This window comes from Durio zibethinus, chromosome 6, assembly GCF_047325235.1.
Source record: "Durio zibethinus cultivar Kanyao isolate XHJ-2024 chromosome 6, ASM4732523v1, whole genome shotgun sequence".
Lineage (NCBI taxonomy): Eukaryota > Viridiplantae > Streptophyta > Magnoliopsida > Malvales > Malvaceae > Durio > Durio zibethinus.
Genome location: NC_143167.1, coordinates 6,066,357 through 6,092,611, shown reverse-complemented (window position 1 = coordinate 6,092,611; position 26,255 = coordinate 6,066,357). Strand labels below are relative to the sequence as shown.

At 32.6% G+C, this 26,255-nt stretch overlaps 2 protein-coding genes across 5 annotated transcripts; one reads left to right on the top strand and one right to left on the bottom strand.

Annotated features, from left to right (window-relative positions):
- Positions 1 to 1,199: 1,199 nt before the first annotated feature.
- Positions 1,200 to 12,030, top strand: LOC111286124 (ubiquitin carboxyl-terminal hydrolase 8-like). 2 transcript variants are annotated; one of them, XM_089761977.1, is made up of 14 exons: positions 1,296 to 1,504; positions 1,908 to 2,159; positions 3,279 to 3,420; positions 4,080 to 4,139; positions 4,216 to 4,311; positions 5,395 to 5,465; positions 5,580 to 5,745; positions 5,869 to 6,009; positions 6,127 to 6,297; positions 6,891 to 7,148; positions 7,255 to 7,403; positions 8,537 to 9,091; positions 9,777 to 10,050; positions 11,465 to 12,030. In XM_089761977.1, exons 1-14 carry the CDS (start codon positions 1,410 to 1,412, stop codon positions 11,576 to 11,578), a joined length of 2,544 nt encoding a protein of 847 aa, XP_089618103.1. In that variant the 5' UTR covers positions 1,296 to 1,409; the 3' UTR covers positions 11,579 to 12,030. The 2 variants fall into 2 exon arrangements, with proteins under 2 accessions (XP_022731661.1, XP_089618103.1); XM_022875926.2 differs by having other exon boundaries at positions 1,200 to 1,504; positions 5,395 to 5,745.
- Positions 12,031 to 18,773: 6,743 nt separating this feature from the next.
- Positions 18,774 to 26,050, bottom strand: LOC111285953 (putative axial regulator YABBY 2). Of its 3 annotated transcripts, none has more exons than XM_089761976.1 (6): positions 23,438 to 26,050; positions 23,176 to 23,295; positions 22,543 to 22,666; positions 21,461 to 21,509; positions 21,284 to 21,359; positions 18,774 to 19,231 (listed from the first exon to the last, which is right to left on the bottom strand). In XM_089761976.1, exons 2-6 carry the CDS (start codon positions 23,215 to 23,217, stop codon positions 19,118 to 19,120), a joined length of 405 nt encoding a protein of 134 aa, XP_089618102.1. In that variant the 5' UTR covers positions 23,218 to 23,295; positions 23,438 to 26,050; the 3' UTR covers positions 18,774 to 19,117. The 3 variants fall into 3 exon arrangements, with proteins under 3 accessions (XP_089618102.1, XP_022731414.1, XP_022731413.2); XM_022875679.2 differs by having other exon boundaries at positions 25,356 to 25,556; XM_022875678.2 differs by having other exon boundaries at positions 24,443 to 24,565.
- Between the last annotated feature and the right edge of the window lie 205 nt (positions 26,051 to 26,255).

Below are 26,255 nucleotides of genomic sequence, written 5' to 3'. Positions count from 1 at the left end.
CAAAATTATTCATATATTAATGAAGGTTGTTAAATTTATAAAAAATATATTAATACGAGTTTATAATTAATTTTATTTTGTTAAAACAAATTTAAATTCCTGAATTTTTTCATTGAAATTAATTCTGAAAAAAAATAGTTTTATAGAATTAATTTCAACCATACATTATTTTATAAATTAATAAAAATTAATCTCTTTTATTTAATTTTTTCTTTTTTTTAATTTGAACAAATAATTTTTAAATTATTCACATGAAAAATAAAATATTTAAGGGTATAATTGAAAAAATATTATTATGAATAATTTATTTTCCTTTTCACTTTTAAATAAACAATGTTTACTTTTTTTATTATTATTAATTTTAACTATCTAAACAAAATATACACATATCATTTTTCTTCCCTTTAAAAATTATATTTTTTTATTTTTTTTCTTACTCTCTATTCAAATACGATGTAAATAAAAATAAGATATTTAGACTCACACAAATTTCAAAATTTTCAACTAAAAACAAAACATTATCTAATAAATATTAACTATGACACACTAAGTAACTAACAAAACAAAACCTAAAAAATGGATTTGTTAATTTAATTTAATGTTTGGATAAAATTGAATAATGTAAGCATAAAATACTAATGTATATACATACATTATTTAATTAATTACTTATTTTCATATAACATAATTATAAATATAAAATATATGTCCTCAACTCTTTAATCTAGTGTCTGAATAGCTCTTAAAAGATCATAAAAATTTTGATTTCAAACAAAGACTTTCTTTCTTTGCCAATGAACTATACCTACCCTATGTACACTATATATAATATCAAACCAAACTAGGTATTGTTTTTAATCGAATTTTTAATTTAAGTTCGAATCAAAAAGTTCATTCGAAACAGATCTAAATCACGTCTAAAAGTTAATCTATTTTTGAATAATTCAAATCTAAATTCATTTAACAAATCTTTATTTTTATTCAAATTTTTTAAAATTTTAAACGAATTTTTAAATTCAAACGAATAAAACGGGAAAGTTCCCAGCATCGATTTTCTCCCCTTGTAACTTACGAACATTTGTCGCTTATTTTGTCCCAAAACTTTAATTTCCAAAATCAACCCCAAAACATGTAGTATTTAAAAATAAATAATTTATTAAAATATTTAATATATTATTTTCCCTCCTTGAATCCTCTTCGCCAGAAAAAAAGTGAACTCCACTTGTTTTGTTTGTTTGTTCGTTCTCTTTTAGCAAAATCTGGCATTGCTTTTTCCTCTCTCTTCTCTCAAAATTTTTAGAGAAAAGAAAAAAGTGATGACAACCATTTTCTTTGTTCGTTTTTAAGCTCTCTCTCTCTCTCTCTCCCTTTTTTCTCTCTCTTATTATTTTTTTCTTTCTCTTCCGAAAATGGTCGGTCTCCCTTCCGAGGGTTCCTCCGATTCCACTCACCGAGTCGACTCAGACAACAACAACGACCAGCGAGTTTACTTTGTCCCCTTCAGGTCAATTTCAAATATTTCACCAAATCTAAAATAACCCAACTTAAAATTTATCCAATCACAAAAAAAGAAAAAAATTTTTTTTTTTTTTGGAGTTGGGTTTAATGGAGTAGTCGATCTCGGTAATGTGATTTGAAATCTTAATAAACATTTAATTTTTATGCTGTTCTTTAACGGATAACTTTCTAAGTAACCATAAAGATAACATTTTCAATGTTTCAATTGGATTTAAAAAAAAAAATTGTAAGCATTTGCTTGGATTTTTTTAGAGAATAGGTCCTGAAGTGAGATATCAAAATTTTGAAATTTTCAGTGGTTTATTTTTAAAAATTTGATTTTTTTATATTTGATAATGTCTACATTGGTGAAGAGTTGATTCATATTTATTAATACATTTCTTTTAAAGGTGGTGGAAAGATGCACAGGATTCAACTTTAGGCGAATCTGATGCGAAGAGGGGGATTTTGTATACCGCAACACCAGGAACGTCGTATGGTTGTCCCATGAAGTTAATCAACAACATATTCAACTCGGATCTTGTTTTTAATTTAAGGAAGGAGGAGGATTCTCTGCACAACGGTAAAAATGGTGAGGTTGGTGTTTCAGGACGGGACTATGCATTGGTTCCTGGGGAAATCTGGTTGCAGGCTCTTAAATGGCAAGTGTTTTTATGATTGGTTTTTACTTGATCTGATCAGGCACTGGTTTCCTTGATTTTAAATAGTTTGAACTTTGACTAGTTAGTTCTACTTATCCCTTGTTCTTTGAATGCCTTTAGATTTCGTGCCAGGGTGCATTGCATTTAAGAGTTTATGCTATGGATGTTAATAGAATTTATGGGAGGGAAGAAGAAGTGATAAAATTTGTACGAGACAAGTGAATTTACGTGAAGTTTGATTTTGCTCCAATCGTCTGGATTAGATAAAGTGATAATTTTAGCATATTCTAGTTTTTGATCCAAGTCTAGCTTTGAAAAGAACCTTAATTTCTCTGTCAAAGTATACTTCCCGCATTATGTGAACTATTTTGTTCCAATTTGATATGGTTAGGAGTCTCCATTGCTCCTAGAAACAACAGCAGAATAAGTTCATGAAAAACTAGGTCAACAATTCTTGACATGGTATTATCCTACTTAAGGATCTTTGCACCACACCTTGATATATTTAAGTACAATTCCTGCTCTCAGTAACGTTTGTGGCACTATGTGGGACCTTTTAAAACGAATTTAGCTTAAGATCTGCTTTCTGAACTTTTGCATCATCTACAATCTACATGAATTAGGGAGCCTGCTAATATGGACTTAAAAATTTCTGACAAGTCTGCAATTCATGTTGAAAACTATAACTGTGCATATTCCCAATCTTTTAGATTCTAAGATTGCTTCTACATTTTTATCAAAATTAAACTTGTCAGTCTCAGTTTTAGAAGAGCATGCCCCCCCTTTAGCAAGAGTGAACTGTTTAATATATCTGCAATAAATGTGCAGTCAATTTTATACTGAAATTTTTCTTAGTGATCAGAAAAGATTGAAAATTTATAATCAGCCTTTATGCATAATTTCCCCTTCTTTTTTTTTTTTCCGGTTCCTTTAGTTTGGGGATATTTGCATGGCTTATTCTTCCATATCCACTTTGCTTTTTATACACCTGGCATTTTCCTCGATTGTATGAATTTTACAATGAAATCTGAGTTTGTTTGAGTTACAAAAATGTGGCCTTAGAAACTAAACAGATCTTTTTAATATCTCTCAAGTTCTACTTTGTGCTGTTCCATGTAGGCATAGTGATGCTAAAGTTGTAGCAAAAGGTGGAAAAAGCTTTTCTGCTGCTGAAGATGACATGGCAGATGTATATCCGTTGCAGCTAAGACTATCTATTCCACGGGAAACAAATTCATTGGGAGTAAAAATTAGCAAAAAGGTAAGTTCATTCAATTAACCATTATTCCGCTTTTGGTCTGTGAGGATGTATCACACTAGGATGGCCATAGATTTTATAATGTCTAACTAGCCAGAATAGAATGCCTAGACATTCTCTCATTCTGATGTGTTTTTAATTTTTAATATTAGAGTTTCCAACAATCAATATGTTATTTGTAAAATGGAAATAGAGCATGATAGCATAATATTAAAGGTGTATGTGTTCATTTTTCACTCTGGAAAGCAGCTAAGCATATTTGTTCCATTTTTGTTATAAAGCCATAGTTTCAAAAATAATTAGTCATTTGAACCAGTGCTATTTTTATCATCTATCCATTAACTGGACTAAATGCGATTTCTAATTTGAGTCCTATGTTGAAATAAAACGACTTAGTATAAAACTTTATGAATTGACTCCATATATGCATAGTTCTTGAGATTTGATTACATCTTGGAATTTTAGATCTTCTTACAATTAGAGCATTTTAAGGTCATGCTATAGTTTGTAGTTTTCTCTCCTGTACTCATGAGATGCATTTTGCATTAATTTTTTATTTGGTTAAATTTCTCATGCTCGTACATATCTGAATCATTAACCCTACTTCATAATATGAGATTGCCTTGGTTCTGTGTGCCTATATTATGTTTCACTTTTTACAGGACAATGCAGCGGAACTTTTCAGAAGAGCCTGCAAAATCTTTAGTGTAGACTCTGAGCAGGTAATTTTCCATATCGTTGGGGAGGATTTTTTATTTACTGAAATGGGATAGCAATCTAAGTTTCTTTATTTCACAGTTACACATTTGGGACTTTTCTGGGCAGACAACTCTATATTTTGTGAATGAGAGAAATAGATTTCTCAAAGACTGTCAACGCCAATCAGATTGGGAGGTAAGAGGTAGCTTTTCTTTCTTTTTTTTTTTTTTTTCTTTTTAAATGAGATATTGGTTTACATCTATGCATTTTTTGATTCTGTCCAATCTCCCTCTAAGATGTCATTCTTAGGTTTTTGAAACACACTTTTTTAACTATTGGGTTTGTCTGCATGTCTTGCTTCTTAAAAAGAAGTTCAACATTCAAGACATTGGTTGTGCTTGCCTAACCACTCAAGCTTATATAATCTTTGACTAAATATACTATCTTCACGTTTTATTCTTCAGTATAATATTTTGCTGAAATTCACTTTCCATATGATTGTTACAAATAGATCCAGTTCACAAAAATTGCTTTCCATCATATGTTATATACTCCAATGTTCAGCTAAACCACCTGGTTTCCATCATATGGGACATATCCGAAAAAGAATATTGTAAGAATCCTTTATTAGATGATTAAAATTGCACAAGATTAATTTTAGTTTTGAGACAAGATCTTGACATTTGATTTTCCTTTTGGAGAGTTCCATGTTTCTTTACGCTTATAAGGGATGTTCTAGTTCCACCATTTGTTCTGCATCCCTTTTCCCATTTGATTGATTCATTTTTATGGTACAATTTAAGCCACTTGTCATGCATTAGCTAATCCGACCATATACTATTATTTTTATTTGATTGCATTATTTTGCTAAAATCTCTAGAAGTTATGCCTTGTCAAATTTGAGCCCCCAACCAAGATAAAATTCTGTGGCATTATAAATCATCACATATAACCTTGAAAGGGAATTTTATATACCTGAGGCACTTTTACTGTGACTCAAAATTTTTCCCTTAAAAGCAGATTTGTGTTAATGGAAAGATAAGGGAATGAATCTTAAGATGATGCCAGCTGTGATTAGGAAGGACAGTGTGGCATAGTGTGAACCAATCTTAAAGCAAGGGGCAAATTGATTTTTCCCCTCTATGTTAATATACTGCTCTCTTGCTGCTTTCTTGTTGGGCTTAATTGAAATATCATATAAATTATTTGGTCTTACAAATCAATAGTTGTAATTTTGATGTATGCCAGTAATGTTTTGTTACTTTTGTTTATCTGTAGATTCTCCTGGAGTTGCAAGTCTATGGGTTGTCAGATTCCATGAAACGTAGAGAAGGAAAAAAAGATGAAATGTCAGTTCAAAATCCTGCAAATTGCTCTTCTGGTGCTTCAACTTTGATAAATGGTTGCAATGGCACTGGAAACTCCAATTTCATCTATACTAATTCCTCAACATTCTGTGAAAGATCTGGAGAAGCTGGTTCTTTGGGATTGACTGGATTACAAAATCTAGGAAACACTTGTTTCATGAACAGTGCCATTCAGTGCTTGGCTCATACACCAAAGATGGTTGACTATTTTCTTGGGGATTATAGTAGAGAAATAAATCATGACAATCCTTTGGGCATGAATGTACGCTATATTTGCTTTAGTCCCTCTGCTTTCATGATTTTATTTAATATAGTTTTCCGAATAGTGTGAAGTTAGAACTGTTCTTAGTTGTATGTATCCTTTAAAGCATGCACTTTTATTCAGGGTGAGATTGCTTCAGCCTTTGGGGATCTATTGAGGAAGTTATGGGCCCCTGGAGCAACCCCTGTGGCACCAAGAACATTTAAGTCAAAGCTTTCCCGTTTTGCTCCTCAGTTTAGTGGCTTCAATCAGCATGATTCTCAAGTCAGTGAACTTTTTCTTGCTCTCAATAATTGAGTTTTGTTTTTCCTTTAGTGAGTGATTGTAATGTGATCGTATTTCTCGTTTTTCGTTATTAATTTGAAATGTCTTTTATCTTAGGAACTTCTTGCCTTTTTGTTGGATGGACTTCATGAGGATCTCAATCGTGTGAAAAGTAAGCCATATGTTGAAGTGAAGGATGGCGAGGGTCGACAAGATGAAGAAGTAGCCGATGAATATTGGCAAAATCACCTTGCTCGCAATGATTCTATCATTGTTGATGTGTGCCAGGTAAATTTATTTCGTCGAATTTGATTTGGTTCTGAGGACTCAAATTGAAAGTTTTAGTTGACTTGTATGGTTCACATGGCAATCACAGTCATATGCCATTGGTGGTTTGTTAACTTCCATTCTTTTAAACTTTTAAAGATATTGATTCTAGGAAAAAAATTGTGAGATTTAAGTTTACAATTTGACATATAAAAGTAGTACATAGCATTAGTACAAAAAATAAAGTAGTAGATAGCATCAAATTTCTTTTCTTTTGTACGGTGGTGGAGATGGTGATAGCATACATTTTGGAAGATTCAATATTCATTTGTGTTTTACTGTGTTCTTGTAGAATGATAGAATTGTGGCTCATAGATTGAATCAATTATTCAATTATTGGTTTATGGGATGGGTGATTTTGTTTAGTTAATGGAATAAAATATTAGAATGCTTCCAGAATTTCCTGTTGTGAAATACCTAAGGCAAGCTGGATCTAATTTGTTTACTGTCTTTAATAACATTTTGTATTTCAGTATAAAGGTAGTTGGTGTTTGCTTGTATTTGTTCACAGGTATATTTTTCCACTTAATGGGTCTTGATTATCTTCATTGCAGGGTCAATTTAAATCAACATTAGTTTGTCCAGAATGCAAAAAGGTCTCTATAACATTTGATCCATTCATGTACCTGTCACTACCTCTACCATCAACAACATTGCGAACAATGACTGTAGCTGTCATCAGTACTAATGGAACTTCTCAACCATCTCCATTTACAATTACTGTCCCGAAGAGTGGGAAATTTGAAGACCTTATCCAGGCTCTTAGTGTTGCGTGTTCTTTAGGGGCTGATGAGACCCTTCTGGTGGCAGAGGTTTATTGCATTCTTTACAACATCTGCATCTGTTAGAGTAGTTACTAATATTGTTGTTATGCTTATAAATGTTTCATAAATCTGTAAGCATTAACTTATATTGCAGATATACAACAACCGAATTATACGTTATCTTGAAGAACCTGCTGATTCTTTATCCCTGATTAGAGATGATGACAGACTGGTTGCTTATCGGTTAAATAAAGACACCAAAAAAGCTCCTTTAGTTGTATTTATGCATCAGCAGATGGAGGAGTAAGTTTGTTTAATTCCTAGCATGACAGCACTCAGCATCGCTTCCTCTTCATGATTTGGATTTGATTTTCATATGTTTGCGTGTCTTATTTTACCTCTTGTTAAAAGAATATTCTTTAAGTTCATGCAAATTGAAAATAAGTAATTTGGGTTACATGTGACTGCCAAATTTTGCTATTCCTAGTATATAATTTATATTTACAAGTGCTTCTTACTGAAGACACATGTTTGAGGCAAAATATGTATGTCATCTTATAGTTGCATCTTTGTATGGCCACTTGGAATTATTGCATCTCCTTATGGTATTATCAAGTGCAACAGCTGTCTAAAGTTGTTTACGAATCATTTGTTGTACATTTGATAGAATACGATTCATTTCATGTAATCTAAACATTGCTGCTTGCTTCATAAGGACACACACTTTGGGATTCCTTTATGGGTCCTATAGGTAAGACAACTAAGGTTGAAGATGATCCATACTTGAACTTAATTGCAGAAAATGATGATAGTTTTTTTGTCAATTCTAGTTTACTGTGGAAAAACTAAGAAATAAAACTGTATGAAAAACTAAGAGTAAAACTGAATGTATATTGAAAAACTGCTTATACGAGCACTTTAGGTTTATATATAACTAACTAGCGGGTAAACTAAGAAACTAAATCTTCCTAAAACTGATCCAATAATTGAGGGATTTTTTGTCCTAATTTTGTGCCCTTAATTCTAGGGATGCAAATAGTTAATTCTAGAGATACAAATATAAATATACAGATTACAAGATTACAACCAGCTGTAAATAAGTGTTTTCCCATATTTACCTGTCAACATTAGCAGGGAAAGAAAGATGGTAGATTCACTTGGTCGTTAAAAAAGTCTAATATGTTGATCCTTAAAGGCAACTGCATGTTATTTGGTGTTTTACCTTCCAAAGACATAAAACACTCATTTCCTTTTCCTGTCTCTACTTGTAGATAACCCCTATGATTGGCTGCATATATATTATTACTCAAAAATTATCTTTGTTGTCCACCCACCTACAGCTGCACAACAAATACTTTGAATTTATTTGGAGAATATCTGTTAGTTTTGGTTGGTATCTCTTATAACCTATGCTATTTGACATTTCATATGTACAGGAAGTACATCCATGGGAAACTGACTTCAAGTTGGAAGACATTCGGAATACCTCTTGTAGCAAGGCTTTCTAATGTTGTCAATGGATCTGACATCCATGGTCTGTATCTGAAATTACTAAATCCATTTCAGACACAGGCTGAAGAGGTCTTAGATGACCGTGATACCTCTGAGACCACTGCAGTTGCAGACATTTCTCAGAAAGAGCATGCGTCATCTCCAGTTTCAAATGGGGTTGGAAAGCCCCCTGATGCAAATGGGGTTGTCTCACCCTCAGAGGCTGAATTGCAATTTTACGGAACAGATGAAAAGGGAATAGTCAAGGAATCCCAGATAATTATGGATGAAGCGATACCAGCTGCTAGAGGGCCCGGGAGGTTACATGTGCTTGCATCCTGGCCAGAAAAGTATGTTAAACAGTATGATATACAGCTTCTTAGCTCTTTACCGCAAATTTTTAAGTCTTGCTTGGTGAAGAGACCTCAGGAATCTGTTTCTCTTTATAATTGTCTTCAAGCATTCTTGATGGAGGAGCCACTTGGACCAGAAGACATGTGGTCAGTGTCTACATTTTTGCTCATAACTTTGCTTAAGAAATATTTTGCCTCTTAAATAATTAGAATTTGTTTTGCTCATTTGGGAGGATTAACTTTTATCAGTGAGTTAAATCTTATTTTGCTGATTATTTTGATCCTTGCAATGTTTCCTTGTTTTTGCTTTGCCTTCTGATAGGAAACCTTGCATGCAGGTGTTTCCTATTGGAGGGTGCAATGCCCTTTCTATGAACTAATAGCTCATCATTATTCTTTATATTAAAAGGTTCCCTTGATGTTACATTGAATGTATATCTGCTCATACTCTATGTTCTGCATAAGTTTTTCAGAGCCATAGACTTTTTGCAGGCCTGCTAACCTTCTGACGCTTTGGCTCTATGTCACTGCATTTTTTGCAGATTAAAAGAAAAAAGATCTGCCATTTTGTTTTTAATGTGTGTGAGAGATAATTATCATTTTTAAGTCTATTTGTTTTCTAAATTCGCCACTAATCCCTCCAAACATCCTCAAATAAGTTGTTTATATGAGTTCTTGAAACATTAGGTTATTTGTATATGCATGTATATATGTATGTATAGCTAATAAACTCAAGCAATAGCCCTTTTTTCAGCTATCCAACTTTTCTTGTGGATATGTTGCTTCTTGTCATTGTCTTTCTAATGTCTCGTCTTTTTTAATGTAATTTTAGGTACTGTCCAGGTTGCAAAGAGCACCGTCAAGCCAGTAAAAAGTTGGATCTTTGGAGACTGCCAGAGATTCTGGTTATTCATTTAAAAAGATTCTCATATAATCGATTCTTGAAAAACAAGCTGGAGACATATGTTGACTTCCCCATTGAAAATCTTGATTTGTCAAATCATATTGGCTATAGGAATGGCGAGTCATCTAACCGTTACATGCTTTATGCAGTTAGTAACCACTATGGAAGCATGGGAAGTGGTCATTACACTGCATTTGTCCATGTAAGTGAAGAACTAACCATGGTTTTATTTTGGTTATATAGAGAAAATTAATGCAAAGTGCTTTTTATTTTCTTTTTTTTTTAATTAAAAAGAAATTTATTTCATATTAGTCATAATTGAGATAAAAAGATAAGAGGATAGCATATTACCGTTATGTGTGTGTAGCATGTGGCATTATATGCTGTAGGTTTGTTCAAGTGGAAAGAACAAAACACGTAGACACTAACTCATACACCCTTAGGGTTGCTGTATACATCAAACTTGTCTTGGTAAATTGAAACCTTTGGTGATCAGTCCCCTTGTTGGAACATTGATTAGGGTACATGAACCTTTTGAAAGAATGCAAGGATCCGGCTCTATAGCTCAGGCTCAGAGCCTTCTCAGTGTGTTACCTTATCTGATAATTTGCAAATTTTTAGTTGGATGGTTAAACAAATTTTAGCATTTATTAGCTAGCTTATTTAATTCTTGTTAGTTACCTGCCTGCCCCAACTTTGAACTGATTTCATAAAATTTACATCCAATTTTGACCCAATATCACAACATCATTTTTCATACCCGACCCGAATCGCATATGTATAAAATCTCAATTAATCCAACCCAATTCAAAATTAATTTAATAATTTTAATTTATTATAATATTTATAAAATATTTTTTAATATAAATTATATTTTAATTATATATAAATATAATATTTTTATTAAATTAATATCTTAAATATATATATATATATATGTATATATATGGTTTGAGTCTTGATGCATTCGGTAAGGTTGTTGTCATGTGAGTTGATGGTCATGGGTTCGAGTTGTGAAAACACTCTTTTGCAAAAATTTAAGGAAAGACTGCTTTCGATAGACCCTTCCTCAAACTAGCATATGGCGGGAGCTTTATGCACCGGGCTGTCCCTTTTTTTATATCAGGTTGAGGTGGGTTTACCAAAAATTGGATCCTTATTTTAGAAAAAAATCTGACTGGACCCAAAATCCTATTTCAAAAAAAAAAAAAAAACCTTATAAGATCAGGTCAGAACCTGTCAGTTTAGGTAGATTTGCCATCCCTAGTTCTGCATATGTTAATGGAGGACTTTGTTTCTAAAATAATCCCAATTACAGCAACTTTCAACCTTCAGAATGTGCTTTTCCACACTTCTCAAGCCCCGGACCCTCCCTACCCCTAACCCCCCCCCCCAAAAAAAAAAGGTGTCCAAAATCATTTTAGGATCAGGCTTATTTCAGAAGAGGATGCACATATGTAAAAGACTATAGATTATAATGGTGATACTTATTAATTTGTTTAGCACGAAGTATAAAAATTTCCCCCTTTTCATTCTAATAATTTGTGAAAATTGATTGCACGTTTACTTGATTGCATGTTGGTACAGCTAGAATAATTTTTGTTTCTCTGATGTAGCATGGGGGTGGACGTTGGTATGAGTTTGATGATAGCCATGTTTATCCCATCACCCTGGAGAAGATAAAGACATCTGCTGCTTATCTTCTCTTCTACAGAAGAGTTGTGGAATAAAGCATCTGAGTCATCACTTACCAATTAAACCATTTCAAGCTAGGTATTATTTGTTGGTGAATATATGAAAATTTTTGCTGCCTTACAATTATCAATTTCAAAAGAATAGCATTCTTTCATCATTGGCATTGTCTAGTCTAAGTTGATAGTATCTGGTATTACAGAGGAAGGGACATTATAAACTTAGAGTAGATGTCAGTGATGGCTGTAACATAGTAGCAATTTAAGAAGTGACAGGTGAGAGAGACTGAAGGGGATTTTTTTACTTTTATACCTATAACCATTTGCGAAAGGAAGTGTCCAGCATTTTTTTTTTCACATTGTGAAAGTTTGACCAAAGGTTGTTGCTTTGGCCCATGAAAGTGTAATTTTTGTTTACTGTTGTCGTACAAGTGATGATTGAACACTGAATTAATTGATTGATAGCTAATTCATGAGTTAACCAGTTTCAACATGCCAATGTCCAATGTAATTTCATAACTTGTTGCCACTGCACTTTTGGACTTATCATTTTTCTAAAAATGTGACTGTGGTGGAATCCAAATTACTTCTTCATGCCTGCATGCATACTTTAATTCAGATTTGCTTTGGGAATGCCTAGCATTTTGATGTCATTTGAAGAGATAGAATCAAGTAGATTCTCAGGAAAAAACGGGGAGAAAGGACAGAAGATTATTTTTATCCATTTGTAGGATAAGATGGAAGATATATGTCATCTCTTTTTCTCACTGAATTTTATCTCAATGATGGACCACATCTCCTCTCTTTCCCTTTTAGTGCAAGATGTGACCTGACTCTCTTGATAATTTTAGTACCACGACACCATGTCCATGAGCCCAGTTTACCCCAGGACCACTATCCCATGGTTCACGTTTTGCTCAGGTCCCTGTGGTTCTCATTTCTCATTCACTTCAGCCCATGGTATGATCTTGCATGTGGGGGGTATAAAAGGGAAAGTACTTGAATTTATGGTATTTGAAATGTGAAAAAGAAATTTCAATTTTTAACTCAAAAAAGAAAAAAAAATGTTCAACTTAATCATGTGAATGGTTTCCCTCATAAAAGTGTCAGTGTTGAGAATTTGGGTTCAATTTGCAAACCATGTTGCATGTTTTGGAATCACCCCATGAATATATCTTAATAATTGACAGATGACAGTTGGGATAAAAGAATTGCATGTGCTTGGACTGGTTCAAGGTTCTATTGCTTTGATTAATTTGCTTTTTTTTTTTTTTTGTGCCCTGAGATTGATCCGCTTTCTTGACAATTCAATTTCAATTTGTTGAGAAATCTCAATACAAAACAAACGCATTTTATGGATATCTTAAGGGTGGTAAATTTGTACGCATGGAACAATCATGATCTGATATTAGTGGTTATCAAATTACCAAAAATAATTCATGCAGGGGAAAATCCAAAAGAAAAGGAATACAAAGATTGCTTCCCATTTCGATTTTGTACCCAAAAAAAAATCAAAATCACCTGGCAATTCACATATTAGATCCAAAAGGTCCTTCAACTTCAACTTGCTACGTACGTGAAAAATTATTTTCTTACAAAAGTATAGACAAATTAACAGGTTCTCTAATATTAAAGCCGAGCTCCAGTCGAAATAGTCAGATGACATCTTTCTCCTTTGCAAATCAAGTCTTTGATATTATGTTAATTAAAATTTTTTAGCCCTGAGTTTAATTCAAATGGTACGTCCACTTTCTTCAAGAGGTGGATTCTTATAATGTTGAAATTCGATTTTTAGCACTTGTAAATTTTTTTTCCCCTAATTCTCTTTAAGCTTTAGCCTCTTTTGTAAAAAATGTTAATTAAAATTTGATTATAATCTATAGTTTTGATATTATAGAACAATTAAATTTTATATGTAAATTTAAATTTTTTATATTTAGAGAATTTTTTTATACATAAGAGACCAAAGCCCAAAGGGGAATTGGAGTAAGTGAATTTACAAGTGTTAGGATCAAACATCAACTTTATTAGAATCCAACTCCAATGAAAGTGAATGAATAATTTGAGCTAAACATCAAACTCAATCAAATAAATTCTTTAAGGTTACTGGTTAATCGAATAGATTATGATAAATGATGACTAGCCCATTTTTATTAGCCAACTTAAAAATAAGCTATCGATTAGTAACAAAAATTTTTTGAAAAATCTTATCCTATATTTAATCAATCACGCTTTTGCCAACAATCGCATAATCTTTATTGATAGGACACTGAACTCTTAATTGTAAAAACAAAAGTTGAATTTCGATAATCTTACGTATAAAGAAAAATTAAGCTTTCATTATCGCTTTTACACATAAATTGAAGGGGTTTAACGTAAGAAGCAAGGTGGTCAAAAGAAGTGAAAGTAAATTGTCCGAACGAGAGGACAGCTTATACGGTAGAGAATTTATACAAGTGAGTTTGTACATCCAGCATTATTATTTTGGAGGACACTGACTCGGGACTATATCTAGGACCACGATCATTTTTATTTCATTTTTTTCCTTTTTAAAAATATAAGAAGTCGATTGTTCTTTAGATCAGTTCGCATTTGGAGATTATGAGTTCGAAAAAATTTATGCGTGTAATATGATTTAAATAAAAAACACATATATTGAAGTAAAATTATCATTTATAAAATTGGTTCTTGACTTATAAGTCATGAATATATTGAAGTGAAAAACCCGTTTCTTAAATCAATTTCTCGACCTATATGTCATGAATTTTCGTAAGCCAATTAATTCATATATTTATTTGTCTTAATGTCCAGACAAGTTTACGCTACAGAAATAGCAGCTAACAATGGAGTGGTCCAATTTTGTAACATTGTCATGTGGGAGAATTAGATAAAAACAAATGTGATGAGTCATCATTTAATTAAGTTGGTGAAATTTGGTTTTGAGTTTTGGCATCGCTTTCGCAATAATAAGATGAACAAACAGCCACCATACGAATTTAATTTTATTTTTCTTGAATGGGAAAAACAATTTCTATCGATATGTAATTGACGAAAGCATTACAAAGACTAGACTATTGTAACATCTCTTTCATGCACACATAGTAACTAATGTTAATTAGGATTTCATTAATCAAACTAATATTTGTTCAAATTTTACTTTAAATATTAAAAAAACCCTAGTTTTGTTCATTGTTTCCCTTTTTTTTTTTATCATTTTATTATTTTTTTTTGTTTTAATCAATTTATTTATCACTATACTTTTTTTTAAATAATGGTAATTAATTTATTTTTAATAATAATACATTGAATTAATGTAAATTTAAAATTTTTAGCATGTACTTGAATTATAATATAATTTAATTAGAATTTAATTTGATAGTAATTAAAGTTAATTTTAAAACTAATTAAATTCTCTTTTTTTTTAGTTTAAAAAAATAATGGGTGAAAGAAAGAATGAAAATAAAAAAAAATAAAGAAATTAATAATTAATAATTAAGAACGGGTACTTTTTTTTAAAACTTAATAAACAATAAGAGGGTTAGTGTATTTTTCACCAAGCCTAAGAGAGGTAAGAGGGCATTTTTCAAATTAAATGGGGTAAGTGTATTTTACCATTTTACTTTTCATATCAAATGCAAAAGCTTTTCAAAGAAAATCAGATAGCAAATATATATATTATTTAAAAAATTATTTATATTTGATATATTGTTAGTGAATCAAATGATGTCACCTCATTAATAAATAAATTTTTGTATATTTATTTTAAAAATTTATTTTGAAAGTTAATATTTATTCATTGATAATATGGCATCATCTGATTTATTAATAATATAAAAAATTTATACACTAACAGTGTATCAAATATAAATTCTTAAAAAAAATAGTGTCTTGTTAAAGCAAAATTAAGCATTATAAAGGGAGAGCCTTAATTCAAGAACTTATATACAACATACTTGTATTTAAGATATTCTTGTATTTAAGAATATTAATTAGTCAATATGATGTGTTCAAATGGACATGAATATCTGTCAAACAGGTGCAACACATTGAGCTTCCAAGTGGTCCAAAGATAAGAGGTTTCAAAACCGTCAACACCAGATAAGTGAAAACCTCAAAAACAGATAAGATACAACTCAACACTACCAACTGAAAGCTCCACTTCTACACAACTATCAAATATATTTTACACTTTTTTTTTTCATTTTTGAATGAAATTTTTACAAAATCTCTCTTACCTCTTCGTTCTTGGAATTTCAACTCCAAGTTTTCAAAACCAGTTAAATTATTATTTTTGAAAGCAATCCTATGAAAATTTTCTGATTGGGGTGGTATTCAGAGAGCAAATATAGACAAGTTCAGGTTGAAAAGATATATTACGCATTTAGCCTTTAGCCTTTTTTAATTATTAAAAATTTAGTTTCAAATTGCAAAGATGAATAGCTAATTATTGAGATTTTGACCAAGAAAAGAATGAGAGAGAGAGAGAGAGAGAGAGAGAGAGAGAGAGAGAGGGAATGAGATACATGGTGAAGTGATGATGGTGCTAAAATAATGTGAGGAAATAAAGAAGAGCAGAAGAGAGTTGAGGACGTGTGGGGTAAATTAAAAGAAAAGGGGTTTATTTATCATATCATATCAGAATTCCAGACAAGACATGAAAGTGGGAAATCTCAAAAGTATCTTCCCAGTATTGATGTTGGCAACGAGAAAAAAAAGGTTATGTCACAACTGACTCACTCACCTCTCGCTTTTTGCTGCTGCTCCTGCCTGCTTGCACAGAAGGCGGCAGCAGCAGCAGCAGCAGCCCTTTCCATTCCCTCCGTTTCCTGTTTCTAATCCATCCAATCCCAAGAGAGAGATAGAAACAGTAAGCTTAGCACTCATTGTATGTGACATGACATTGACAGCCCAATACCCACACATTTTCTTTTATATACTATAGTATTAAAATACTAGTTTATCAAAAAATAAATAATATACACTTCCAAGATACCAACTACATGATTTGACATTACAGATTCTGTACTATTAGCTCCTATCCCAACAGACAAACGAACCCCAGTTTCATTTACACACCATCACCTTACCGCTTCTTAATCTTGATCTTTTCTCTGGGCCTTTTTCTTTTGCTTTTGGCAAACTACAAATTCCATTAGTACAATTGTAGTGTAGAGAAGTGATGCTATGCTATTATATATATCAACACATGCCAATGCCATGCACGTTTGGTGGTGAAGTCACAGCCCCACTTTGTCATGGCTCGATTTGGCCATTTGAGGGATGGAGATGGGCATCAAGTCACTGTGCTCTAGTGGGGATCGCACCAGGCAAAGGGACCCCCACTTTTCAACCTTCTTTTTAGATTATTTTTTCTTCAAGGGAATCAACAATGTACAATGGTCATGCTTCGTTTACTATATCACAGCTTGTTGATGCTAGGGTTTTCATGACTTCAGCGTGACAGAAGCATATATCTAAGGTTTTTACTGCTTGATTTGGGCTATAAAATAAAATAGGAACAGTGCAAAAAATTTTGCCTGAGAAACTTGAGATGGAGAGACAGATAGAGATAGAGAAAGACGACGATTGAAGTAGGGACTATGAAAGTGAAAAGATTATAATTAACTTTGATTGTTTTAGTGACTGACGTTTCAAGTAATCTGCACCATTCATAACGGCCAGTGTCCCTCACTAATAGCCTTGGTGACAAGACATCTAGGGTTTTTTTATGCCCTTGCAAAAGGGCTAGTGTGACACAAGCTGTAGACTAATTTGGAGCTTGTTTTGAAGAGTTTGCTTGTCATAAAATTTAAACAGATACGAGTGTATTTAGTCAATAGTTCTTTATTACTATCACTATTTTATTTTATTTGTTCTTGTTTGATTTTTTTTTAGTGTAACGAATTTAATTTTGACATTTCTTTTTTTACAATATTATATTTAATTAAAATTTTAAAAAATATATGTTTTTAGAATTTTGAAACTCAAAATTTGCAAATCTTATTTTAAATTTTTTTTAGTTTTATAATTTTATTAAAAATAATGATCAAAGTTTAATTAGTTTAACCCAAAAAATAAATAAGAGACAACCATTAATCTAAAAATAAATTCCTCTCCAAGTAAAAACAAAATATGAACTTGAGGAACTTAATCTAAATGGTTCATCCATCTCATTTAAAAAAGAAATTCTTGTAAAGTTAAGAGTTTTATCTACAACACTAGTAAATTTCTTTTACATTTTGACCTTCTTTTATATATATATATATATATATATATATATAAGATAAATTATAAGTACCCTAAAAGGATCTCGCATTTAAGATTAATGGCAACAAATGATTATCAATATATAAGACTACAATTCGAAATAATTATTCATAATTGATAAAAATGACAGAAAAACTAATAAAGTCAAAGAGAGTTGGTGTATGTAATAATTGTTATTATATATGTAAAAATATTTCTCATACATTAAAAAATGAAAGTTTTGTACGCAATTTGAAGCTTAACCCCAGAAGAAAAAGGGTGACAAAATCAAGTAAAAATGTAGGGTTTTCATTTAAAGGTTACTGAGGTTGTTCAGGGAAAGAAAAAGGAAAATTTAAGATGCAATCGAAGGAAGAGTATGTAGTCAGTAGTCCTTTGAAGAATATTTGTATGGTTTGGTTGGCCAATCCAAAAAGCATTATAAAAGTTTGTTTGTGTATCCCAAGGTGGTGTGTGTTTGTCTGTCGTGTATTGTAAATCTTTCTGCATGACTTTTGTGCCATCAAATTCGGTGAAAAGTAAAACAACAACAACAACAACAAGTACTATAAAATACAATTATTTTTGGTCATCTGATCAAATTTTTAACGATTTGATTTGAGCACTGAACATGACAGGTGAACACATGCGAAAGAACTGTATCGTTCTGTCATCTGTCCATGCTATTACTATTGCTATTGGCTAAACCTAACATCTTTATTTCTTATGAATTTTCTCATCTCTCTTTCTCTCCAAGATGCTAATGACTAGTGAGTTAGGCTCAAACAGAAGCCTAAAGCAGGCATTATAATAAAACCACAGCTTCAAATGGGATGAGCTCATGGTCCTTGTGCAGAGCAGTAAGTCAATGAAATGTCACATATTGGTTAAGTGGTCCTCTCTAGCAAGCTAGATTCAGTGGACAGAGGTGGCTGCCCACTCTGAAGAATTGAGAAAGAGAAAGAGAGAGATAACGAGAGAAAACAAGAGCAAAGAGAGAGATTAATTAAAGAATCTGCCATGGTTGTTACCAAAAGAAATTGCAACACATTATTCCCTGGGAATATTTGTTTACTTGAAAATAAGATCTGAATTCAACATAAAAGCAATCACTAGAATAGAAAGAAATTAATTCTGATGGAGAAGAGGTGAAAACGGCAACACACATAATAGGAAGCTGGAAAGGTTTTTCAGGAGGGCCTTCCTAGCAATCTAGTTTAGGGGACTTCATCAAAACCTCAATTCCTTTAGTAATTAAACATATAATAATATATATAGATATATGATGATGATGATGATGACTGGCTTCTACTCACAGTTTGCCAATGTGTTTCAGTAGTACCCATTAGACTTTTGAGCACCCTGATCTGCAAATGCCTGGTCCAGTTTTGCTTGCTTGTTTCCATCTAGCTTTAGCCCAAAGTGAATGTGAGGAAAATGTGCCCACTGCAAAAAACAATATTAATGTTGTTAATTACATTATATATAATGACTTGGGAAAGGATTAGTACAAGGATATCCATAAGTTGGTTGATTAAATTAGCCTCGTGGTCTTAACTATATGCCAATATTGAAAAAGGAAAGAAGTTGAAGATACGTTTTTAAGGCATAGACAAAATCCTCACTTGTTTTTTCTTTTTTGGTGCCAAGTGTAATAGCATCGTAGTAATAAATATGCGTGCCGTCTTATTGGCGATACAGTGTTGTACATAATTAAACAGGAAGCAAGCAATAGCCTCTACATTCCTATGATTTTTCTCTTTTGGCTAGAGGAAAAAAAAGTATCATGAGCATATGAATTTCTGAAAGACATTGTTCCCAAGAGAAAACAAAAACATTTGAAGGATATGAAAAATGGATATGTAGCTATGATAAACACCCTAAATATCAATTTAGGAGTAATGGAGAGAATCATTGATCAATTAGGAAAATTTAAGTACGAATCTTCAATAAGGCATAGAACACAGCACCTTGAGTGCATTATAATTTTAGCTCTTGATAGACAAGCCCATGTTTCTTTTGTTCAAAGAATTGGGTTTTAATACATCCAAAAAATTGAAAAAAGCATATATATACAGTTAATAGTATTTAATATAAAGGTAAAATGTGAACGAAAACACTCTTAGACCTTCTAACCCAGTTAATGATTTCTAACTCACACACTTGAAGCAGGTGAGACTGAATGGAATTAGGGAGGTAATTTGATGGAGGCATGCAGGTTATTAATGATCTTGACAATTCATTTCCTTAAAAGCACAAGGAAGGAAAGAAGGAAGCACACCACATAACGTTTCTCTAAAACAGTATAATCTCCATATATAAAGGTCTCATCATACTTCTGAGATTAAATTCAATAATTATGTACATTCTTAAACCTGTGGTGTTGAATAAGAAGCTTTTCCTTTTCAGTCATCTGACTGTGATAAACGACCAAGGGCCAACGACTCTACAGTCTAGAAGCATTCATGAGCTAATTGTCAAAGGTTTGTTTTAATCATTCAGTTCTCCCTTTCATAGGTTTGGTAAGTTAGCTATATATCATTCATGAACAACTCTTGCAGATGGGTACTGTACTTACCAACAATTTCAAGAGCTATCACCTTAGAAATAGTTTATTTATTTATTTTTTGAAAAGCAAATATGGATTTTATTGATAGAAAAAGAGTTTATGTCATGAATAGAAACCAAATCCTGAAACCCTGGGTTAAAAATTTCCTGTTAAGATTCTTTATCTGGCAAAATATGAAAATATCTGTAATGCACTATTAACATTAATTACCAACCATTTATTGAGACTTTTTTCCTCAAAAAATGAATATGCACCATACACGCTTTAGTGTTTTACCCTTGGAGGAGTATGCATATAATGGACAGTAATATTGAGTTCTTTAGGGAAATCATTCATCCATTTGAAAATATTCATGATTGGAGGCTTTATCTTCCAATTACTAGACCCAATCATATCTTTAAAATATTGAAATTTTAAGAGTTTGACAGCCTTTTCTACCATGAAATATCAAATCGTGCAAAAGAGTTCTGACACAAACTTATGATCATTTTGGCAAAAATGTTTTACTGCAGCCCATGGGTTTCTCTCACCTAAAAGAGATCAAGTGATACAGTTAATGATAGGTAGTCTAATGTATTGAAATCACTCTCTGACCATATTTCCCATTTTTCCTATATGTGTTAGAATACTACTGTTTGTCAATATTTTACTACTGCCTCTCTCTACCTAAGTCGGGTGTCTTTCGAAACTCTGACTTAGTAGTCTGGTTGTAAGTGCATGTATGCTTTTGTCTTAATAAAATCTCTTCAACTTTCAAAACAAAAAAAAAAAAAAGAACTAAATTGAATGGGGAGGGGGGGTGGGATTTATGGCCTACCCATATTAAATGGAATAATGGTTAATTTCTTATAATGGAGTTATGCTTAATTGAATTAGATAAGCAGTGAGTATATTCTATCTATACATTTGCAGAACCGAAAAAAACTTACATTTTTTGCTGCTGTGCTGAAAGCTTCCCTGTGACTGATATCTGGATTACTAGCCTTGATCCTTTGAATTTCCTCCCTAAAAATAGTAAGAGCCCAGAAATGGAAAGTTAGAGAGAAAGAGAGAGGGGTTATAATCCTTAAATAATCAAGTAGCCATGAAATTTTGGTTAAACTTACTTAATGAACCTATTATATGCAGAAGGAACACGTTGTCTCTTCTCAGGGGCTGCATTATTGATCATATAGTTCATTAATAAGCAAGCTTAATTAAACAAAACACTAGATTTAGATCATCTATTCTCATCAGTCTATTGATCAAGGCTTAATATCTCTCTGCAATGCTTTTTTATTCTGTTCAGAATATGTATTGGCACTAAAAATAATAGCAGCTTGATTTGAATCTCTAGGTGATACCGGCCGGGACTGGTCACGTAAATCACCCATAAAATCCAAACAAGTAAGGCTGTAACATTCCAGATTTCAATATAAACAGTGGTCCCACTGTTCTTAGGGTTAAAACTTTCTGATCTAAATATAATCATATTTTTGTGTAATCATAGACATGTGCAAATAGATGCTAAACCATACAATTGAAAAGGTGTAGCAGTTTCCTGTTCTTCAAACTCTAGAGACTGTTTCTCAATCCAAAATGGTTAGAAAACTTTCTATCTTCATAGGCAATCAGCATAGGCAAGTATAGGCTTGCAGCCTGGGTGCTCAATAGTGGTCCATTTTCATGCAAGCAACCAAAATGGCAAATAATATTACTTTGAATTCTTTCTGATAAAGAAAATAGTAAATATCAAACTGCAATATGATCATTTAACATATCCTCTAGGGGCAACTTTCTTATGGTTTAGGATGGTATAGGGAACTGTTAATAATTAATGAGTTAAACTTGTTGTGTAAGGTCACCGTCTTGGAGGTGCCTTGACTGGAGAGGAGAGATCAGATGAGTTGCTTAAGGTGTTTCTGAAAAGCGAAGGCTCTTAAGTGGTACTATTGACAATGTGGTGATCAATTCTACTTGATTATTTACTTTTGCCAGCTGTAAGGGAGACACTTTTTTATTCAGATTTTTCCATATCCATCATAAAAATGCCTAGGTAGTTGGTTCTGCATTTAACCCTTTGGTATCAGCTATACATGTATAATATTTACTGAAGGGTACATAGCTTATATAATGCATTTGTACGTAATATATATATATATATATATATTTCTCTGAGAGAGAAGGAGAGGGAGAGGGAGAGACTAACGGGGAATAGGAGGCATTCTAGGTGCTTCATACTCTGCACAATCAAATGCAGGAAACTTGTTGCATTTGGAAGACGACCCACATTCCTTATTTGAATGATCCTGATCAGTGTTTATCTGCTGTTTCTGCAACTCCTCTCAAAACAAAACAAACAAGTAAATCATCCAAACAATCCTTTTCTTTTCCCCACAAAGCTTTTAATAGCATTTTTTTTTTAAAGTAGAAGAGCATTGAATCTAAATTTGTCCTTGATTTAAATAGCACATCCATCCCAAGACCAAGGTGCATATATTTAGCAAAAAGGCCCTATAAAAGAAACAAAAAGTTGGAGAAATAGGAGGAGGAAAGAGGTCAAATCAACTGAAACAACAATAATTGTTTCATATTGTATTTTGAAAACACCAGAGTGTCTTATCATCAGCTAAAAGGCTTAGGAACCCATAAAATAATATAGTATATATTCTTTGGAATCTTTGGTCACTGAAAAAAAGGTATTCCTTGTCTTAATTACTTGCCATTTTTTACTAAACTATATATATATATATATATATTATTGTAGTATTGAATTTAATATTCAAGAAGTCATAAGAATGTCCCAGAAAAAAGGGGAGCCAAAGTGAACCCGAAAACATACCTGAGCATCTTGAATGGGAAATGTTTGAAATGAAGTTCCCATATTTACAGACAGCAGATTCGCGCAATGCCCACATCTAACAGTCACAATGTTGAACAAACTGTTGTATGGAACACTAACCTGCAAATGTTACCAAAATTCTCAAGATTTTGAGATTAATTTTTATGTGCAGCCACCATCTTTCTCTACTGGTCATAGAAAGAGTTGAAGCTGCTGAGATTTGATAATCAGAAAAAAAATTGAAGAATGGTTTGCTTCATACAATATCAAACAGTAAGAGGAAATTAAAGTCCCAAGCCTAATATCCTTTGAGATCCTGACATTTTCCTTTTATAGTCCCCAGATCTGCCATATTCAGAATATCCAACACACTTGCCAGTACCAAAAACAATTTTCAAAGAAGAAGGAGAAGGAGAAGAATAAGCTGCAAAACTATGTATATATCGCTTTCAATTTTCTTTGAGGGTCCTTTTTATATGGCGAAGAGGAGAATCAAGGAAGAGATAGAAACGAGCAGGTGCCAAGTTATGTTAAGACTTGTGACCTCGGTTAACCCGTACAGCTCACATGAGCAATAACTATAACTACAAAGGACTTGTCTCTTCGTCTCTCCCAACCCTTGTTCTCCTTTCGGTGCGCCTGACTTTTCTGCCTAACAAAAAAAAAAAGATAGAAAAAAAAAGGCCAGACCCAGAGTGAGAGACAAAGAGAGAGATGAAAAGGACGTGACTGGAACGGAAACCGTAAAGGCCATGACCAATAACCACAGCTATCAATGGTCGTTGAACAAAGAAAAGATAAAATCATGAATGGTGATTGATTTACTGATCTTTGTACAGTGTCTAGGATCTTGTATTTTAAATGTGGCTTTGTTTGTTTGAGAGAGGAGAGGAAAAGAAAAAAAAATGGAAGAGATAGGTTAGGGTAGGAGAGAAGATATATAGAGAGAGATTGGTTTCAAAAGGGGTTGCTTAACAGAGGCATGTTATGATGAAAGGAGACTGAAAAAAGAGAGGAAAAGCACTTGGGTTTATGGCTTGCTATAGCCATGATTTCTCTTTGCCAGCTCTCTCTCCATAATTTCTTTGTACAAAGAAAGAGAAACACTCTTGTTTGTACTTAAAGGCCAAACAAAACTGAAACTATGCAACAAATCATAATAATAATAACAGTAAAAATAAAAGAACTTGATATTGTATCAAATTTATGTTGATCACAAAAAAAGATGATATGCCCTCTTTCAGTACTGGCTTGGAGAAGCACCTACCTCCACCTCTACCTCCACCTCCTGAACAGAAAAGACCTTAAAAAAATGATTTCTATTTTCATCAGATGCAGCAGCTGTAGTAGACAAATGTAGCTGATAAAATGAAGAAGACCAAGTTACTGGTAACTATGAGGATTCCAAGTGGAAAACTAAAGCAAGGGGTAGGCTTTATCATCAGACATGAAATAACCATGAATATGACCTTGAAAGGTATGAAAGGAGAAAGCTCCTTCATTTTTTACTTGCACCATGACCTGGAAGAACCCTAAATAATGCCTACTTGTTGCCCTAGTCATAGCTATCTTGAAAGGCTTTATCATCAGAAGAAGCCTTTGGGGTATTTGCTTCTCTTTTGAACTGTTGAAAGTCACTTGGCCAAGCTTCATTTGATCGTTTGTGAGAGATCAATCTTTTGAAGGGTTTCCAAATCATCAAATTCCCAGTTATGAAATCCCCTTGGCTTTCCAAAATGTTTTCACAGTGTCCTGTCCTCCAAATACATATAAAATACTTGTGCTTGTTTTAGATGGGAATTCTGGGTCATCTTGGAGACTTTGAGACAAAAACAGGCTAAAATTTCTCATAAAATATGACATAAGAAACAGAACTTTTAGCTTAAATGAAGCAAATCTCATGATCCATGAACCATGATAGGTAAAGTAAAATTTTTTTTCCAGAAAAAGGATATTTTGTAAGTTGGGTTAGAAGACCATATGTGCTAACTCTTCTCAGGTGAATTCCGGCTTTGTTCTTCAAAAAAAAGAACCAAAGGATTTCAGCTAACAAAAGGGTAGCACTGAAAACAAGCCAGTCATGGCTAATTCAGCTCTTTTTTTCAAAGGACATGAAAAAAAAAAAAAAAAGAAGAAGCTACATAAATAGAGAAAAAAAATAATGGAATTCAGTGCTGTACCGCTAAAATGGTGTTACAGAAGTTGCAGTGAACATAACAAACACGTTCAGATGCCAAGTCCAGTGACATTTTTTTTTTTCCAACTTTTTTTCTCTCTCTTTTAAATAGTTTTGTAACTATATTTGCCTAGAACAAAGGAAAGGAAAGGAAATACAAATAGTGTGGCTCAAGGTAGAAGAATTGATGAAGAGAAGCAGTAGTAATAATACTAACAAAGAGATCTAGCTAGGACGACAATTTACAAGAAAATTATTTCGTTTTTTTTTTTCAATTTTATGCGAATTAATTTAAAAAGAGACAGATTTGAGAAGTGTACAAAAATTTGATTGGACTAGTCTGGTCGGGAGAGAGATAAAGAGAGAAGTGAAGTGGGGTGGAGGAGAGAGTGGGAAGGGAAGTGGGGTTTTTTTTTTTATTATTATTATTGGTATTTTTTTTTCTTTTGTAAAATGTGGGTATTGGATTTATGAGAGAAAGGAAAGGAAAGGAAAGGGAGAAAGGGGTTGGGGGGTGGGGGAGGGAGGTGTTATGATTGAGGGAATGACTGGTGTGGGAGTCACCTATCTCCTAACCCTCCTGCCTTTCTGTAGCGGACGAAGGGGGCGACATGTTACTGCTTTGGAATGTTTTAGGGATGTGAGATAAACAAGGAAAGAAAGGGAAACAGGGGTTTGTTTTGAGATATGAAAAGACTCAAAAGTGTAAGGTTTAAAGTGGCAATTAAACTTGTTGATGTCTTCTCTAGTTAAGCTAATTAGCTTTATCATTTTTCACTGGGTCTCAACTTTTTAAGTTGCATCATAAAAAATAATCAAATCTTTAAAAATAAATATTAATAAGTTGTATAATAATCTCATTCGTTATTATTTTTTGTTTTACACATTAATAAAGTATCATTAT

Coding starts and splice junctions, on each gene's coding strand:
- LOC111286124 (XM_022875926.2), top strand. CDS start 1,410: ATGGTCGGTCTCCCTTCCGAGGGTTCCTCCGATTCCACTCACCGAGTC. Junction 7,149..7,254: donor AGACCCTTCTGGTGGCAGAG/GTTTATTGCATT, acceptor CTTATATTGCAG/ATATACAACAACCGAATTAT. Junction 10,051..11,464: donor ATTACACTGCATTTGTCCAT/GTAAGTGAAGAA, acceptor TCTCTGATGTAG/CATGGGGGTGGACGTTGGTA.
- LOC111285953 (XM_022875679.2), bottom strand. CDS start 25,424: ATGTCACTGGACTTGGCATCTGAACGTGTTTGTTATGTTCACTGCAAC. Junction 22,667..23,175: donor TTCCCATTCAAGATGCTCAG/GTATGTTTTCGG, acceptor GAGGAGTTGCAG/AAACAGCAGATAAACACTGA. Junction 21,360..21,460: donor GCATATAATAGGTTCATTAA/GTAAGTTTAACC, acceptor TACTATTTTTAG/GGAGGAAATTCAAAGGATCA.